Source organism: Oryctolagus cuniculus, chromosome 9, assembly GCF_051225735.1.
Source record: "Oryctolagus cuniculus isolate XC-2025 breed Fujian yellow rabbit chromosome 9, ASM5122573v1, whole genome shotgun sequence".
Taxonomy (NCBI): Eukaryota; Metazoa; Chordata; class Mammalia; order Lagomorpha; family Leporidae; genus Oryctolagus; species Oryctolagus cuniculus.
This window is the reverse complement of record NC_142875.1, coordinates 98,879,736-98,898,065: the sequence shown is the minus strand read 5'-3', so window position 1 is coordinate 98,898,065 and position 18,330 is coordinate 98,879,736. Positions and strand designations below refer to the sequence as shown.

At 41.2% G+C, this 18,330-nt stretch overlaps 1 protein-coding gene across 48 annotated transcripts in view; it reads right to left on the bottom strand.

Annotated features, from left to right (window-relative positions):
* Positions 1 to 18,330, bottom strand: part of WNK1 (WNK lysine deficient protein kinase 1) — a 171,585-nt gene that overhangs the window by 90,655 nt on the left and 62,600 nt on the right. For all 48 annotated transcript variants that reach the window (XM_089304486.1, XM_089304487.1, XM_089304454.1 and 45 more), the window contains exon 2: positions 17,749 to 17,921. In XM_089304486.1, coding sequence (XP_089160612.1) covers positions 17,749 to 17,921 — 173 coding nt within the window. The remainder of the gene's footprint in view (positions 1 to 17,748; positions 17,922 to 18,330) is intronic.

The window sequence follows — 18,330 nt, the reverse complement described above, 5'->3', positions numbered from 1 at the left end:
ACATTTTCCATCTCAGAGAGACTAAATATAGTGAGAATAAGAAGTGGTGCTAAAAAGGGAATATTAATAAATTAAAACTGCCTCAACCACACAGCTTAATGGAGAAACATGATAACCAGACACCCTCGGTGTAGACAGACATTAAAAACAACAACAAAAACACCCCAGATATGGTGGCAGGTATTTGGTCTAGCAGTTAAGCTGCCAGTTAGGACACTTGAATTTCAAATCAGAGTGCTTGGGTTCTCTGACTCTAGCTCCTCACTCCAACACCTCTTGCTAACGCAGAACCTGGGAGGTACCAGTAACAGCTCAGGTAGTTGGGTCCCTGTCACACATGTGGGAGATCTTGACTGAGTTCCTTGTTTTGCCCAGTCCTGGACTGGGCATTAAGGGAGCAAATTGATGGATGGGGACGCTCTCTCTCTTTCTTCTTCTCAAATAAATATCTTTTATTTTTTAAAAAAGTAACTATATAACTAAATATCAAAACCAGCATTAAGGCATTCTGAATTCATAATTTATCTTACTACCTATGTGATTTAAAAACACATCAAATAATAATTCTAAATCCATGTTAATGGGCAAAAAAAACTATAAAGATAAATTAAGGGATCAGCATTGTGGAATAGCAGGTTAAGCTGCTGTCTGCAATGCCAGCATTGCATACGGTCACTGGTTTACATCCTAGGCTGTTCAATTTCTGGTCGAGCTTCCTGCTAATGAGCTTGGAAAAGCAGTGGAAGATGGCTCAAGTCCCTGGGCCCCTGCACCCATGTGGGAGACCCAGATGAAGCTCCTGGCTTCTGGCTTTGGCTGGGCCCAGCCCTGAAGTTGCAGACATCTGGGGTGTGAACCAATGGATGAAAGACCTCAATCTCTCTGTCTCTCCCTCTCTGCAATTCTACCTTTCAAATAAAATAAACCTTTAAAAATATATATGTAACTTCCTGTGGCACCAGCAACCCATGTGGGTGCTCGTTCTTGTCTCAGCTGCTCCTCTTCTGATCCAGCTCTCTGCTATAGCCTGGAAAATCAGTAGAAGATGGCCCAACTGTTTGGACCCCTGCACCAGTGTGGGAAACCCAGAGGAAGCTCCTGCTTCATGACTGGCCAATTGGGAAGTGAACCAGAGGATGGAAAACCTTTCTCCCTGTCTCTCCCCCTCTCTGTCTGTAGCTCTACCTCTCAAATAAATAAATAAAATATTTTAAAAATATACGAATAGGAAAGGGGCTCCAGGATGGCAGAATAGGGAGGGAACTCACTGATAGTCCAGGAAAAGATAGTTTAATAAAAGTGGAGATAGTGTAGTCTCAGGGAAGAGTTAGGAAAAAAACTGCAGAGGAAACTCTATTGGAATTAAGGGACACGGTGGATCTATATGGAGGACATGGGTGCCCATGGCTCAGGAGCCCAGCTGCCTTCTCTGCACCAGTGCTGGAAAAGAGGTGAGGCGAAACTGCAGTAGCCTGAGACACTGGTGGAAAAGCAGCGGGAAGAGCCTAGAGGGAAGGAGGCTTGCAGCCCTGTTGGGGAAAGTACGCCAGCCTCACTAGAGGAGAGAAAAAAAATAAAAGGGACGGTACGGACATGTTCTCTCCACACACCTTACAAAGGGGTGTGAGACAACAGAGCAGGTGCCATTTTGGACATACATAACAGCTGTGCCAGCTCGGGGCTGTGCCTGCCCTCAGCCAAGCAGAAGAACCTGACTCTGGTGGGAAGTAATAACATGAGACTAAGACCTAGTGAATGTGTACAGCTTATGAACCAGGACAGTGGGAAAAAAAAAAACCACTGAGGGTATGTGGGAGAACTCATGGTGTGGCTGAAACGTGAGTTGTCTTGGTGGGAGATGCCACAAACTCAGGCGGCCTTGGCTATCTGGTGAGATACACTGCAGGGGAATCTGGCTCACATGGCCCTGGATACCCGGTGAAAGATACTGCAGGGGAATCTGGCTCAGGCAGCCCTGGCTACCTGATGAGAGATATTGCAGGGGAATTTGAGCTTACACTGAGGACTGCACAGATCCTTTGCATGGTCCTTGGGACAGAGCAGACGAATATTATACCCACTGGGGCTGGCACTCAGGTACTGATTGCCATCGAGGAGAAGAGCTCAGCTGAGTAGAATTACTTCCCTTCTGAATAAAAAAAGAGAGAGAGAGAGAGAAGATTTACCACGCCAAACCTGGGTGTGTCACCTTTGGCATACCCTTAACTCTGAAGAACTGAACAGAGCTCTCTGGCCATACCCACCATAAGCCTCTAGAGATTCACCAAAAGCAGACAGTCCACTTAATCTAGAGTCCTAGTATGCCGAGAAAAGTCACCACAGTGGCGGGCGGGGGGAGGGGGAGGCCAAGAATATCTCCACAATGCCAAACAAAAAACGCAAAAACCGAGGAAACAAGAACAAGGAAGACATCATGACGGTCCCAAATGAACATGACACTCCAATACAAGATTATGAAGATGATGAGATAAAATAAATGCAAGCTATGGATTTCAAAAAATTTATGATAAGAACATTTAGAAGCTATCAAAAACAAATGCATGATCTACAGAAATCCATACAGGACAGGACAGAAAATCTCTCTCGTGAAAATGAAATAGGGAGGAATCAAAATGAAATGAGGAATTTACTAGAACATGAAATTGAGATATTGAACAGAAACCAAAATGAAATGAAGAATTCAATAGAACAAATAAAAACCACATTTGAGAGTCTTAAAAATAGAATCAGTGAGGCAGAAAATAAAGGACTTAGAAGACAGAGCACAGAAAAGTATACAGTTAAGGCTGGCACCGTGGCTCACCTGGCTAATCCTCTGCCTATGGAGCCGGCACCCCGGGTTCTAGTCCCGGTTGTGGTGCCGGGCACTAGTCCTGGTGCTCCTCTTCCAGTCCAGCTCTCTGCTGCGGCCCAGGAGGGCAGCGGAGGATAGCCCAAGTACTTGGGCCCTGCACCCACATGGGAGACTGGGAGGAAGTACCCGGCTCCTGGCTTTGGATTGGCGCAGCACCGGCCGTGGCAGCCACTAAAGGAGTGAACCAACAGAAGGAAGACCCTTCTCTCTCTCTCACTGTATATAACTCTCACTTTCTCTCTGTCTCACTGTCTAACTCTGCCTGTTTAAAAAAAAAACAACTATACAGTCAAACCAAAGAAAAGAAGAGGAAATTAGAAATCTAAAAAATATTGTGGGGAATCTACAGGGTACTATTAAAAAAACCAACATTTGGGTTTTAGGAGTTCCTGAAGGTCTGGAGACAGAGAAAGGATTAGAAGGCCTTTTTAGTGAGATGCTATAGCAGAAAAACTTCCCAGGTTTGGAGAAGGACAGAGACATCCAAGTACAGGAAGCACATAGAACCCCCAATAAACATGACCAAAAGAGATCCTCACCATGACACATTGCAATCAAATTCACCACAGTAAAACATAAAGAAAAGATTCTAAAATGTGCAAGAGAGAAACGTCAGATTATTCTCAGAGGATCTCCAATTAGACTCACAGCAGACTTCTCATCAGAAACCCTATAGGCTAGGAGGAATGGCGAGATATAGCCCAAGTACTAGAGAAAAAACTGCCATCTCAGAATATTATATCCTACAAAGCTCTCATTTGTGAATGAAGGTGAAATAAAGACCTTTCATAGCAATTTGTCGCCACTCATACAGCCCTGCAAAAGATGCTTAAAGATGTGTTACACACAGAAACATGGCCACCAATACAAAAGAAGGTAAAGGAAGAAAACCTCCTAGTAAAAGATCACAGGGAGTTCAAAGCATATATTAGAAATATCTTTAGAAAAACGGCAGGGCAAAGTCACTACTTATCAATAGTCACATTGAATGTAAATGGCCTCAACTCTCCAATTAAAAGAAACAGACTGGCTGAATGGATTAAAAAACAAAACCCATTATTTGCTGCAAAGATGCATGCAGACTGAAAGTGAAAGGTTGAAAAAAGATATTCCATGTCAACAGAAACCAAAAAAGAGCTGGCGTAACCATCGTAATATCAGACAAAATAAACTTTAATACAAAAACTGTTAAGAGAGACAAAGAAGGGCACTATATAATGATTAAGGGATCAATTCAACAGGAAGATGTAACTATTATAAACGTATATGCACCTAATTACAAGGCACTGGGTTATTTGAAAGATACGTTAAGGAACTTAAAGCGAGACTTAGACTCCAATACAATAGTATAGGATGACTTCAATACTCCACTTTCAGAAATAGACATATGGGCCGGCACCGTGGTTCACTAGGCTAATCCTCCGCCTGCGGCGCCGGAACCCCAGGTTCTAGTTCCAGTTGGGGTGTTGGATTCTGTCCTGGGTGCTCCTCTTCTAGTCTAGCTCTCTGCTGTGGCCCAGGAAGGCAGTGGAGGATAGCCCAAATCCTTGAGCCCTGCACCCACATGGGAGACCAGGAGGAAGCACCTGGCTTCTGGCTTCGGATTGGCATAGCGTGCCGGTCATGGCGGCCATTTGGGGGGTGAACCAACAGAAGGAAGACCTTTCTCTCTGTCTCTCTCTCTCTCACTGTCTAACTCTGCCTGTCAAAAAAATAAAAAAATTAAAAAAAAAAAAAAAAAAAGAAATAGATCAACCAGACGGAAGATTAACAAGGAAACAGCAGATTTTATTGACACTATAGACTATATGGATCTAACAGATATCTACAGAACTTTTCATCCTACACTTAAAGAATACACATTCTTCTCAGCAATACATGGAACCTACTCTAGGATTAAGCACATATTAGGCCATAAAGCAAGTCTCAGAAAATTCAAAAGAATCAAAATCATACCATGTAGCTTCTCAGACCACAGTGGAATGAAGCTGGAAATTAGCAACTCAGGAATCCCTAAAGCATATGCAAACACATGGAGATTGAATAACATGCTCCTGAATGAAAAGTGAGTCATAGAAGAAATCAAAAAAATAATCAAAACTTTCTGGAAGTAAATGAGGATAACAACACAACAAATCAAAACTTATGGGATATAGCAAAAGCAGTATTAAGAGGAAAGTATATAGCAATAGGTGCCTACATCAGGAAATTGGAAAGGCACCAAGCAAATGAGCTATCAATGCATCTCAAGGATCTAGAAAAACTGCAGCAAACCAGACCCCTCAAACTAGCAGGAGAAGAGAAATAATTAAAATTAGACAAGAAATCAACAGAATTGAATCCAAAAAAAAAAAAAAAAAACCATTACAAAAGAGCAGCCAAACGAAGAGCTGTTTTTTTTTTTAAAAAACAAAATTGACAAACCATTGGCCCAACTAACTAAAAAAAGAAAAGACCCAAATCAATAAAATCAGAGATGAAAAAGGGAATGTAACAAAAGACACATAGAAATAAAAAGTCATCAGAAATTACTACAAAGAGTTGTATGCCGGCAAACAGGGAAATCTATCAGAAATGGACAGATTCTTGGACACATGCAACCTGCCTAAATTGAACCATGAAGACGTAGGAAACCTAAACAGACCCATAACTGAGTCAGAAATTGAATCAGTAATAAAGGCCCTCCCAACAAAGAAAAGCCCAGGACCAGATGGATTCACTGCTGAATTCTACCAGACATGTAAAGAAGAACTGACTCCAATTCTTCTCAAACTATTCAGAAAAATCGAAAATGAGAGAATCTTCCCAAATTCTTTCTATAAAGCCAGCATCACCTTAATTCCTAAACTTGAAAAAAGATGCACCAGAGAAAGAGAATTACAGACCAATTTCCCTGATGAACATAGATGAAAAAAATCCTCAATAAAATTCTGGACAATAGAATGCAACAACACATCAGAAAGATCATCCACCCAGACCAAGTGGGATTTATCCCTGGTATGCAGGGATGGTTCAATGTGCGCAAAACAATCAATGTGATATACCACATTAACAGACTGCAGAAGAAAAACCATATGATTATCTCAATAGATGCAGAGAAAGCATTCGATAAAATACAACACCCTTTCATGATGAAAACTCTAAGCAAACTGGGTATGGAAGGAACATTCCTCAATACAATCAAAGCAATTTATGAAAAACCCACAGCCAGCATCCTATTGAATGGGGAAAAGCTGGAAGCATTTCCACAGAGATCTGGTACCAGACAGGGATGCCCACTCTCACCACTGCTATTCAATATAGTTCTGGAAGTTTTATCCAGAGCCATTAGGTAAGAAAAAGAATTTAAAGGGATACAAATTGGGAAGGAAGAACTCAAACTATCCCTCTTTGCAGATGATATGATTCTTTATTTAGGGGATCCAAAGCACTCTACAAAGAAACTATTGGAACTCATAGAAGTTTGTATACACAGGCAATGCCATGACTGAGAAAGAACTGCTAAGATCAATCCCATTCACAATAGCTATAAAAACAATAAAATACCTCGGAATCAACTTAACCAAGGACGTCAAAGATCTCTACAATGAGAATTACAAAATCTTCAAGAAAGAAATAGAAGAGGATACAAAAAAAAAAAAAAGGAAAAATCTTCCATGCTCATGGATTGGAAGAATCAATATCATCAAAATGTCCATTCCTCCAAAAGCAATTTATAGATTCAATGCAATGCCAATCAAGACACCAAAGACATTCTTTTCAGATCTGGAAAAATTGATGCTGAAATTCATATGGAGGCACAGGAGACTTCGAATAGTTAAAGCAATCTTGTGCAACAAAAACAAAGCCAGAGGCATCACAATACCAGATTTCAGGACATACTACAGGGCAGTTATAATCAAAACAGCATGGTACTGGTACAGAAACAGATGGATAGACCAATGTAACAGAACACCAACACCAGAAATCAATCCAAACATCTACAGCCAACTTATATTTGATCAAGATTCTTTTTTTTTTAAAGAATATTTTTGTAATTGAACATTATGCAAACACGTGCCATGCTTGCTTTGTCCATGCATATGCGCTATATACAATTTTGAAAAATACTGTGTTGTCCTCTTGTTTTTAAAAGTCATATACAAAGTATTTTGTTTTCGTTTGTTTAATCCTCTTGCTGCCTACCCCCTTCCTTGTCCCAAGAATTTTCTTCACAAGGAGTAATCGTTCACTCATGACTTTGAGTAAGAGAGTCAGCCTGTGTGTGTGGGCGTATTGTGTGTGTGGGTAGGGCCTTTACCAAAGTACAACAAAATGTCTGGTTTGGACATGAAAAGCAGTGTCAAGGAGCTGTTGGAAAGTTTAACTGTACTACACTCAGGGAAAAGAAAAAGAAACAAGGAGTCAACTTTGAGAATGAAGCTACGTTACAAGTTAAAGTTGGAGGGCTTTTAGTGTGTGTCACACTTTTGTTGGCGGCCTAGAATACTGTTGTACAATGGTTTATCTACCTTTTTTATTACAATATAATTTACTTAAACTTTCCGTTAACAAAACAGAATTCTGGTACTATAGACCAGTCGTGTCAGAATAGGCTTAGTGCCTCCTTGTTTGTGTTTGTTTTGTTTGTTTTAATTGCATGAGCACTCTAGATGGTAAAGATTTCAGAGTTCATATTATGCGGGGCCACTCTCAGTCCTCAATGTACTCCCACAGATCTTTCTCATAGCCTTCATGCACATGCTGTAGCAAAACCCTCCGACGACTCTCACAGTATCTGTTATTTGATCAAGATTCTAAAACCAATTCCTGGAGCAAGGATAATCTATTCAACAAATGGTGCTGGGAAAACTGGATTTCCACATGCAGAAGCATGAAGCAAGACCCCTACCTTACAACTTACACAAAATCCATTCAGCATGGATTAAAGATCTAAATCTATGACTTGACACCATCAAATTATTAGAGAACATTGGAGAAACCCTGCAAGATATAGGCACAGGCAAAGATTTCTTGGAAAAGATCCCAGAGGCACAGGCAGTCAAAGCCAAAATTAACAACTGGGATTATACCAAATTGAGAAGTTTATGTACTACAAAAGAAACAGTCAGGAAAGTGAAGAAGCAAACAACATAATGGGAAAAAATATTTGCAAACTATACAACAGATAAAGGGTTAATAACCAGAATCTACAAAGAGATCAAGAAACTCCACAACAACAAAACAAACAACCCACTTAAGAGATGGGCCAAGGACCTCAATAGACATTTTTCAAAAGAGGAAATCCAAATGGCCAACGGACACATGAAAAAATGTTCAGCATCACTAGCCATCAGGGAAATGCAAATCAATACCGCAATGAGGTTTCACCTCACCCCGGTTAGAATGGCTCACATACAGAAATCAACTAACAACCGATGCTGGCAAGGATGTGGGAAAAAAGGGTCACTAATCTACTGTTGGTAGGAATGCAAACTGGTAAAGCCACTATGGAAGTCAGTCTAGAGATTCTCAAAAACCTGAATATAACCCTACCATACAACCCAGCCATCCCACTCCTTGGAATTTACGCAAAGGAAATTAAATTGGCAAATAAAACAGATGTCTGCACCTTAATGTTTCTTGCAGCTCAATTCACAATAGCTAAGACCTGGAATCAACCTAAATGCCCATCAACAGAAGACTGGATAAAGAAATTATGGGATATGTACTCTATAGAATTTGGCCGGCACCGCGGCTCACTAGGCTAATCCTCCACCTTGCGGCGCCGGCACACAGGGTTCTAGTTGCGGTCGGGGCGCCGGATTCTGTCCCGGTTGCCCCTCTTCCAGGCCAGCTCTCTGCTGTAGCCAGGGAGTGCAGTGGAGGATGGCCCAAGTGCTTGGGCCCTGCACCCCATGGGAGACCAGGATAAGTACCTGGCTCCTGCCTTCGGATCAGCGCGGTGCGCCGGCCGCGCGCGCCAGCCGTGGCGGCCATTGGAGGGTGAACCAATGGCAAAAGGAAGACCTTTCTCTCTGTCTCTCTCTCACTGTCCACTGTGCCTGTCAAAAAAAAAAAAAAAAAAAGAATACTATATGGCAGTTAAAAAAAACGGGATCTGGTCATTTGCAACAAAATGGAGGAATCTGGAAAAGATCACGCTGAGTGAAATAAGCCAGTCCCAAAGGGACAAATATCATATGTTCTCCCTGATCTGTGACAACTGAGCACCTAAAAGCAAACCTGTTGAAGTGAAACGGACACTATGAGAAACAGTGACTTGATCAGCCCTTGCCCTGAATGTCGAGGAACAACTTACTATTTTATTCCTTTTAGTATTTTTTTGTTCTACTTAATACCATTGGTTGAACTTTTAATTAACACACAATTATTCTTAGTGTTTAAATTTAACTGAAAAGTGATACCTGTTAAATATAAGAGTGGGAATAAGAGAGGGAAGAGATGTACCGTTCGGCACATGCTCTCTCGGACTTACCCCTAACGGTAGATCTAGAAACATGCTGGGGGATCCCAATTCAACTCCATCAAGGTGGCATATACCGATTCCATCTTACTTATTAAAGTGATCAGTTTAAATTCACAATTGATCAAAAAGATAGGATTAAGTGTCAAAGGGATTACATACATAAGACCAGTGTCTGCAAATAATAATTGATAGAATTAAAAAGAAGAGAATGATCCTACATGGGAAGCAGGATACACAGCAGACTCATAGAATGGCAAATGCCCTAAACAGTACTCTGGCTTCAGAATCAGCCCTTAAGGCATTCGGATCTGGCTAAAAAGCCCTTGAGAGTTTCGCAGGCATGGAAAACCAAAACACTGTGGGGGGAGGGGGGAACAAACCCTACATGAAAGATCTCTGTGAGTGAGATCCCAGAGGAAAGAATGGGCCATCAAAGAATGCAGTACCTTTCTCTGAAGGGAGGAGAGAACTTCCACTTTGAATATGGCCTTGTCTAAATAAGAACAGAGTTGGTGAACTCAAGAGGCTTCCAAAGCCTTGGTAGCTCATGACAAGAGCCTCGGGTGATTACTGACATCATAAATTAGAGTGTCAACTGTTAAATCAACAACAGGAATTGGTGTGCAGCACCTGCAACCCATGTAGGACCTCTGTCCTTAATGTGCTGTACTATGTAAATTAATGGTAAAACTACTACCCAAACAGTATTCTATACTTTGTGTGTCTTGTGGGTACAGTCTGTTGAAATCTTTACTTAGTATATACTAAGTTGATCTTCTGTATATAAGATAATTGAAAATTAATCATGATGAAGAATGGTATGGGAGAGGGAGAGGGAGTGGGAGATGGGATGGTTACAAGTGGGAGCGAGGTTATGGGGAGAAAAGCCGCTATAATTCAAAAGTTGTATTTGGGAAATTTATATTTATTAAATAAAAGTTGAACAAATATACAAATAAAAATCAGTGAAGTATATAAAAGCAAAGATTTTATATGTTAATAAAACTAAGTTGGTATGATTCCAAATAGATTGTTAGAAATTTGTACACAGTTTACCGCACAATGGGTTCGACTGCAGCTTGTGACATTATTAACTGTGATCTTCAAGATAACCAATAAGAAAATGTCTATAAAAAATATACACAGGGGTAAGCACTGTAGCACAATGAGTTAAGCCACTGCCTGGGACACTATCCCACATGAATGATGTTTTGAGTCCTGGCTGCTCCACTTCAGATCCAGCTTCTTGCTGATGTGCCTGGAAAAGCAGTGAAGAAGGTCCAAGTGCTTGGATCCCTACTACCCATATGAGACCCAGATGTAGTTCTGGACTCCCAGCTTTGGCCTGGGTCAGCCCTGGTTATTACAGCCATTCGGGGGAGTGAACCAGCGCATAAGACTATCTGGATATCTATCTCCCTCCCTCCATACAATTCTGTAATTTTTATATAATTCTATTAATTCTGACTTTCAAATAATAAAATAAACCTTTAAAAAATACATGCAAAAGGATCCTAAATACAAAGAAATGAAACATGTCTAAGGTGATAAATTATCCTGACCTGATCATAATACATAGTATCCCATAATATGTATAATTATTGTGTATCAATTAAAAATACATATAATTTTCAAAAAGGAATGAGAAGGGAATCACAATGATAAACTACAAAAAACAAATACAAGAGTAATGGGGGCCAGTGCGCTGGTGTAGTAAGTTAAGCCTCCAGTGGCCGGCGCTGTGGCTCACTTGGTTAATCCTCCGCCTGCAGTGCCAGCATCCCATATGGGTGCCGGGTTCTAGTCCCAGTTGCTCCTCTTTCAGTCCAGCTCTCTGCTGTGGCCCGGGAGGGCAGTGGAGGATGGCCCAAGTGCTTGGGCCCCTGCACCCGCATGGGAGACCAGGAGGAAGCACCTGGCTCCCGGCTTCGGATCAGTGCACAGTGCTGGCAGCAGCTCACTGGCCACAGCGGCCATTTGTGGGGGCTTCGGATCGGCACAGTGCCGGTAGCGGCCATTTGTGGAGTGAACCAATGGAAGGTTTCTCTCTGTCTCTCTCACTGTCTAATTCTACCTGTCAAATAAAAAAATAAAATTAAATTAAATTTAAAAAAAAGAAAAAAGGGAAAGCTAAGCCTCTGCCTGCAGCGCCGGCATCCCATATGGGCACCAGTTCAAATCCTGGCTGCTCCTCTTCCAATCCAGCTCCCTGCTAATGTGCCTGGGACAGCAGTGGAAGATGGCCCAAGTGCTTGGGTTCCTGAACCCACATGGGAGACCTGGATAAAGTGCCTGGCCCAGACCAAACCATTGGAAGACCTCTCTCTCTGTCTCTTCCTCTCTCTCTCTAACTCTACCTTTAAAATAAAATAGATCTAGGCCAGCACTGAGGCTCAATAGGCTAATCCTCCGCCTGTGGCGCCGGCACACCAGGTTCTAGTCCCTGTCGGGGCGCCGGATTCTGTCCCGGTTGCTCCTCTTCCTGTCCAGCTCTCTGCTGTGGCCCAGGAGTGCAGTGGTGGATGGCCCAAGTCCTTGGGCCCTGCACCCACATGGGAGACCAGGAGAAGCACTTGGCTCCTGGCTTCGGATCGGGGCGCCGGCCGCAGCAGCCATTGAGGGGTGAACCAACGGAAAAGGAAGACTTTCACTCTGTCTCTCTCTCTCACTGTCCACTCTGCCTGTAAAATAAATAAATAAATAAAAAAATAAAATAGATCTTAAAAAAAAAAAAAAAAAGAAAGTAGTGATGAAGGAGATGAGGAACAAAAATGGTCTAGGGCATTGAAAAACACATAGCAGGACCAGTGTTGTGGTGCAGTGGGATTAAGCTGTTGCCTGCAATGCTGGCATGCCATATTGGAGTGTAGGTTTGAGTTCTAGCTGCTCTGTTTCTGATCCATCTCTTTGCTAATGTACCTGGGAAAATAGTTGGGCATGTCCTAAATATCAGGACCCCTGCCATGCACATTGGAGACCTGGATGGAGTTCCAGGCTCCTGGTTTCGGTCTGGCCCAGGGCATTAAGACATTTTGGAGTGAACCAGCAGATGGAAGAACTATCTGTCTTTCCCTCTCTCTAACTCTGCCTTTCAAATAAAACAAACCTTAAATCAAAAAAGTGTTTATGTGTTGACATTATTGAACTACACATTTAAAACAGCATCTCACTTGAGTCCCAGCTGTTTCACTTCTGATCCAGATCCCTACTGATGTGGCTAGGAATGCAGTGGAAGATAGCCCAAGTGCATGGATCCCTGCACCCATTTGGGAGAACTGAAGAAGTTCCTGGCTCCTGGCTTTGGCCTGGCCTAGCCCCAGCCATTGCAAATAAACCAGTAGATGGAAAATCTCTGTCTCTTCCCCTCTTTTTCTATAATTCTGTCTTTCAAGTAAACAAATAAATCTTTTTTTAAAAAATTGTAAACCCAGAGGAAGCTCCTGGCTCCTGGCTTTGGATAGGCCATTTGGGGAGTGAACCAGCAGATGGAAGACCTTTCTCTCTGTCTTTCCCTCTCTCTGTCTGTAATTCTCTCTCTCAAAAAAAAAAAAAAAAAAAAATTATACATATATATATATAAAAGTTGGTGAAGACATGTATAAAAGCAAATTTACCTATCTTCCTCCCCTTAATTTTTTAACAAACTTATAAAATTTCCATCTATGAACACTAAACATGAGTTAGTCCAACCCCTTGTTTTCAGATGGGGACGAGGGGTCCAGAAAAGGGTAGCTACTTGCCCCAAATTATAGTTGGTCAGAGGCAGAGTTGATAATAGGAGCTGGGGTTTCAAGTCTAAGGCTCTCTCAGCTAAATCCTCCTGCCACCTTAGCCTCTGAGGCTTCGAAATTGAAGCAGATAATGATCAGAAAAGAGTTTTGAATTTAAAAAGAAAAATGCCTAACAACTTAGACAATTCACAATTAAAGAATGCATACATAGCATAGGCTTAAAGGAAGGGGAAACAGGAAGAGATGCTTAGTAGATACAGATTGTTGTTTTTAAGATGATGAAAATGTTTAGGAGCTTGATGTGTTGGTTACACAACATTGTGAATGTAATGAATGCCACTGTATTGTACAGTTAAAATTAATTTTGTTAGGCAAATTTCATGTCAACTTATAAAATAAATCTAAATTTATTTCCACTTTCTGACTCAAACTTTCCTTTTTTTTCTTCTGACAGGCAGAGTTAGACAGTGAGAAAGAGAGAGAGAGAGAAAGGTCTTCCTTTTTCCATTGGTTCACCCCTCAAGTGGCTGCTGTGGCCGGCACGCTGCGCTGATCCAAAGCCAGGAGCCAGGTGCTTCCTCCTGGTCTCCCATGAGGGTGCAGGGCCCAAGGACCTAGGCCATCCATCCTCCACTGCACTCCAGGGCCACAGCAGAGAGCTGGACTGGAAGAGGAGCGACCAGGACAGAATCTGGCGCCCCAACTGGGACTAGAACCCGGGGTGCTGGCGCCGCAGGCGGAGGATTAGCATAGTGAGCCACAGCGCTGGCCTCAAACTTTCTGATACTTTGTCATCTTAATTGTTGGATATGGTTGTTATATTTTAAGTATTTATATGTATAGAACAAAGGTAGAAATTAAAGATACAAAAAGCACACTCCTTGTAACTCACTCCCATTCTGTTCACCCAGTGTGCCTCTTCAAATGCTACTAGTGTTCCTAGTTATTCTGTATTCTTCAGGGTATAACTATGTATATTCCTAATCTGCTTTCTTAGAAGCTTGTTTGTATATTCCTAATCTACTTTCTTAGAAGCTTGTTTACCGGGGTAGGCATTATGGCACAATGGGTTTAACTGCAGCTTGTGACATTGGTAACCTATATTGGAGTGCCAGTTTGAATATCAGCTGGCTGCCCTGCTTCCAATAAAACTTCCTGCTAATGTATCCTGGAAGATAGCAGATGACAGCCCCAAGTAGTTAGGCCCCTGCCTCAAATGTGGAAGACCTCGATGGAATTCTTGGCTTTGGCCTGGCTCAGCCCTGACACTGTTATAGGTATCTGGAAGTGAACCAATGGATACAAGATCTCTCTGTCTCTCGCTCTCTCTGCCTTTCAAATAAATAAATAAATCTCAAAAAGAAAGAAAGAACTCTACATATCCTCTATATGAGCCACTACTTTCTCAATTTAGGCTGTTCTTTATCCTAACCACTGAAGTGGTTTTTTGTGTGTGTGTGTGTGTGTGTGTGTGTTTTTTTTTTTTTTTTTGGCCAGGCAGAGTTAGATAGTGAGAGAGAGAGACAGTTATAGACAGTGAGAGGGAGACAGAGAGAAAAGTCTTCCTTTCGTTGGTTACTCCCCTAATGGTTGCCACAGCCGGCGTACTGCGCTGATCCTCCGAAGCCAGGAGCCAGGTACTTCCTCCTGGTCTCCCATGCGGGTGCAGGGACTCAAGCACTTGGGCCATCCTCTGCTGCCCTCCCAGGCCACAGCAGAGAGCTGGACTGGAAGAGGAGCAACCAGGACTAGTACCCAGCGCCCCAACTGGGACTAGAACCTGGGGTGCCAGCGCCGCAGGCGGAGGATTAGCCAAGTGAGCCACAGCGCCAGCCAACCACTGAAGTTTTAATTTCAGTGACTTGTTTTCATTTCTGGAAGTTCTCCAGGTCTTTTTCAATTATGTTTATCCTTCTTTGGTTGAGCACTATTCCTTCTTTACAACTTCTATTCATTTTTAAATTTTTATGTACTCTCTCTATATTCTTTATAGATGTCTTTATATACCCATTTTGTAATCAATTTTAGACTTGTTTATAGCATCTTTAATTGCTGCAGTGCTATTTTCCAGTTGTGTCTGTTCACCTTCACTGTTATGATTTATAATTTAATTGATGGGTTATCTTTGAAAACTACTTGGTCCAATGAACTGTGAATATGCTCCTGGGAGTTTTCTTTGTTTCTAGATCAACTATGATATGTTTTGTTTGGCTTAGGATTCTTGTAAAAAGCAGATAGTGTAAATTTATAGTATAAAGTCATTTACATATGACATGGAAGAATGTAGAGTATTAACACTGGCAACATCTAGAGAGGCAAAGTGGACAAAACAGTGGGACTTCTGATTTTTCTTTTTCTTTTTTTTAAAGATTTATTTATTTATTTGAAAGGCAGAGTTAGAGAGAGGCAGAGGCAGAGGCAGAGGCAGAGGCAGAGGCAGAGAGAGAGAGAGAGAGAGAGAGAGAGAGAGAGAGAGAGAAAGCTCTTCCATCCACTGGCTCACTCTCCAAATGGCAAGAATTATGTTGATCTGAAGCCGGGAGCCAGGAGTTTCTTCTGGGTCTCCCAAGCGGGCACAGAGGCCCTTGGGCCATCTTCTACAGCTTTTCCAGGACATCAGAAGTGGAGCAGCTGGGTCTCAAACTGGCGCCCATATGGGATGCTGGCACTGCAGGTGGTGGCTTTACCCACTCCGCCATAGCGCTGCCCCCAGGAATTTTGATTTTTCACAGGGATTCCCCTCTCATCCATAGTCCTGGCAAAGGGGCAAACTCCCTGTAGTTTTTACTGGCTATGGTGTCAAATTCTCCCTTTTCACAGACAATTCCATTTTCCACAGCCTAAGTTCCTGCTCTCTTCCCTCTACTGAATAGTAAGGCCTTTTGTCATTGCATGGACATTACAACTCTAAGTATCTACACTCTTCAAGTCCTATGCTGGGTATGAAATCCCAATAGACTGCTAGGATATCAGCTCCTGTTTTGGTTTTGAGTAACATTACCTCTTCTTTGCTTTTTTATCTTCTTTGAAGCTTGGAAGTTTATTGAAAACATGTGTATCATATTCCATATTTTAGTTCATTGGTGGGGAACAACCATTTCAGAAGAGATCAATCTACTATGTTACCCAAAGTCTCTCAGAATAGTTTTATTTACCTTTTTTAAAGATTTCTTTATTTATCTGAAAGTCAGAGTTACACAGAGAGAGAGAGGGAGAGAGGTCTCCATCCAATGGTTCACTCCCCAGATGGCCCCAACAGTTGAAGCTGTGCCAATCCGAAGCCAGGAGCCAGAAGCTTCTTCCTGGTCTCCCACATGGGTGCAGGGGCCCAAGGAGTTGGGCCATCTTCCACTGCTTTCCTGAGCCATAGCAGAGAGCTGGACAGGAAGTGGAGCAGCCAGGTCTCGAACCATATGGGATGCCAGCGCTTCAGGCCAGGGCGTTAACCCACTGTGCCACAGTGCCGGCCCCTCAAAATAGTTTTAAAAACTAGTAAATATTAGGCATGCTTGATGGACTTCTGACAACCAACTAAGTATCTAAACCAGTGAAAAGATTCTCATAGTATGTATATATACAAATATATACATATATGTATACACACACACAAAACTACCACAAAATTCTCCTTAACTCATTCAAATAACTACCAAGTTTCAGATACAGTGCTAGGTAGTACAGTTTAGTAGAAAAAACAGATATGTGACAAGAAACATGGATAACTAGGAAAAAAGAAGTTGTCATAAACAGAGTTGGAGAAGTTGGGTGGTGAAATTAAGATTTCAAAAAATAAAGGATCCATTGGCTTTCTGTCATGTGAATCTTGGGTTTTGAAGGGCATGTTCAAGTTGACTATATCTCGAAAATAAAATACTATGTTTCAAAGTAGTATTTATCTGCTCAATAATGTTGGGATTATTCAACATGTTTAAGATGCTAAGCACATAATAAATCATGATCAATTAAGGGGGGATTAATTAGGTCAGTAAATTTTTTAAACAGGGAATAAATATATACCATAGTCACAATTTTTAAAGATCAAGTACCTCCACAGTGAAAAACTTACACTGTATAATTTATAACAGGGTCTTATCTGAATACAAATTGATACTCTGATAGACCTGGGATTCCAAAAGCATACTCTCTTATTTAACATCCTTTTTAACAGGTAATGGAAATTCTGCATTTTTACCTGTTTTCCTGGGATAATAGGTCTAGTTCTTCTGGAATAAATGAGATGATATGGGAAATGAAAGTGAAAGTAATTTTAAGCAATAATTATCACAATATACTTTGCATACAACATAGTTACATAGATGTAGCAAAAAACAATACCAAGTGGTAAAAAATGGATAAGGTACCTCAAAAAAACTGTAATCTCATTTTAACCACTAGAGGGCTATCATGATATTTGACATGCTTACTTAGCCACTCAATTTTAGAAATACAGACTAGTGTAATTTAAAATAACTAGATTTATTCTGAAGTAGTTTCTCATTTCAATCCTTACCAACAAATAATTATCAAATCACTTCACATGTCTGAAGACTACCTGGACAAGAAGACATATGCATGTAATAAAAGATGGAAGGATTCTATTTCCTCCTTAGGCTGAGCAACAAAAGTAGAATTCTTCCTAATTCTTGGTCAACTTTAGTAATTGACAGACTTACGTCTTAAGTGTTCCAGATGTCATAAGTTCAGTCACCAAAACAATGCATTTCTTTCCTTTTACAGTGGATTCCCATGAATCATAAAATCGAACGATGTTGGGATGCTGAAGACCCTTCAACATTTCAGCCTCTTCCTTGAATCTCTGCCTCTCAGACTTGGTTAACTTTCGATCCTAAAATCAAAATCCAAAACAACATATAGTTTTCAAATTTTAAGTACCAAGTTACATAGTTAAAATTTAAATGCTAAACATGTACTAAATCATCAACAGTATTAAAACAGCAACACTGAAGTTATTAATGACAGTTCACCAGCGTGCCTTAAGACTATGAGAAAAAGCTAAATTGTTTTTAAGAAAATTCTAGCTTACAAAATCATGCTTTTGTATATTTACTCTTAATATGTTAAAGATATAGTCTCATTTTATAAAGTGAAGTTAACCTGCCACTTTCAATACAAGTCATCAATTGCTAGAGATATGCAATTTAATGTCACGGAATGAACATGGGGTTTTGAGGCAGAAAGGTCTAAATATAAATTCCAATTCTTCCCTCTCATTGATTACAATTTCACTGGGGTGG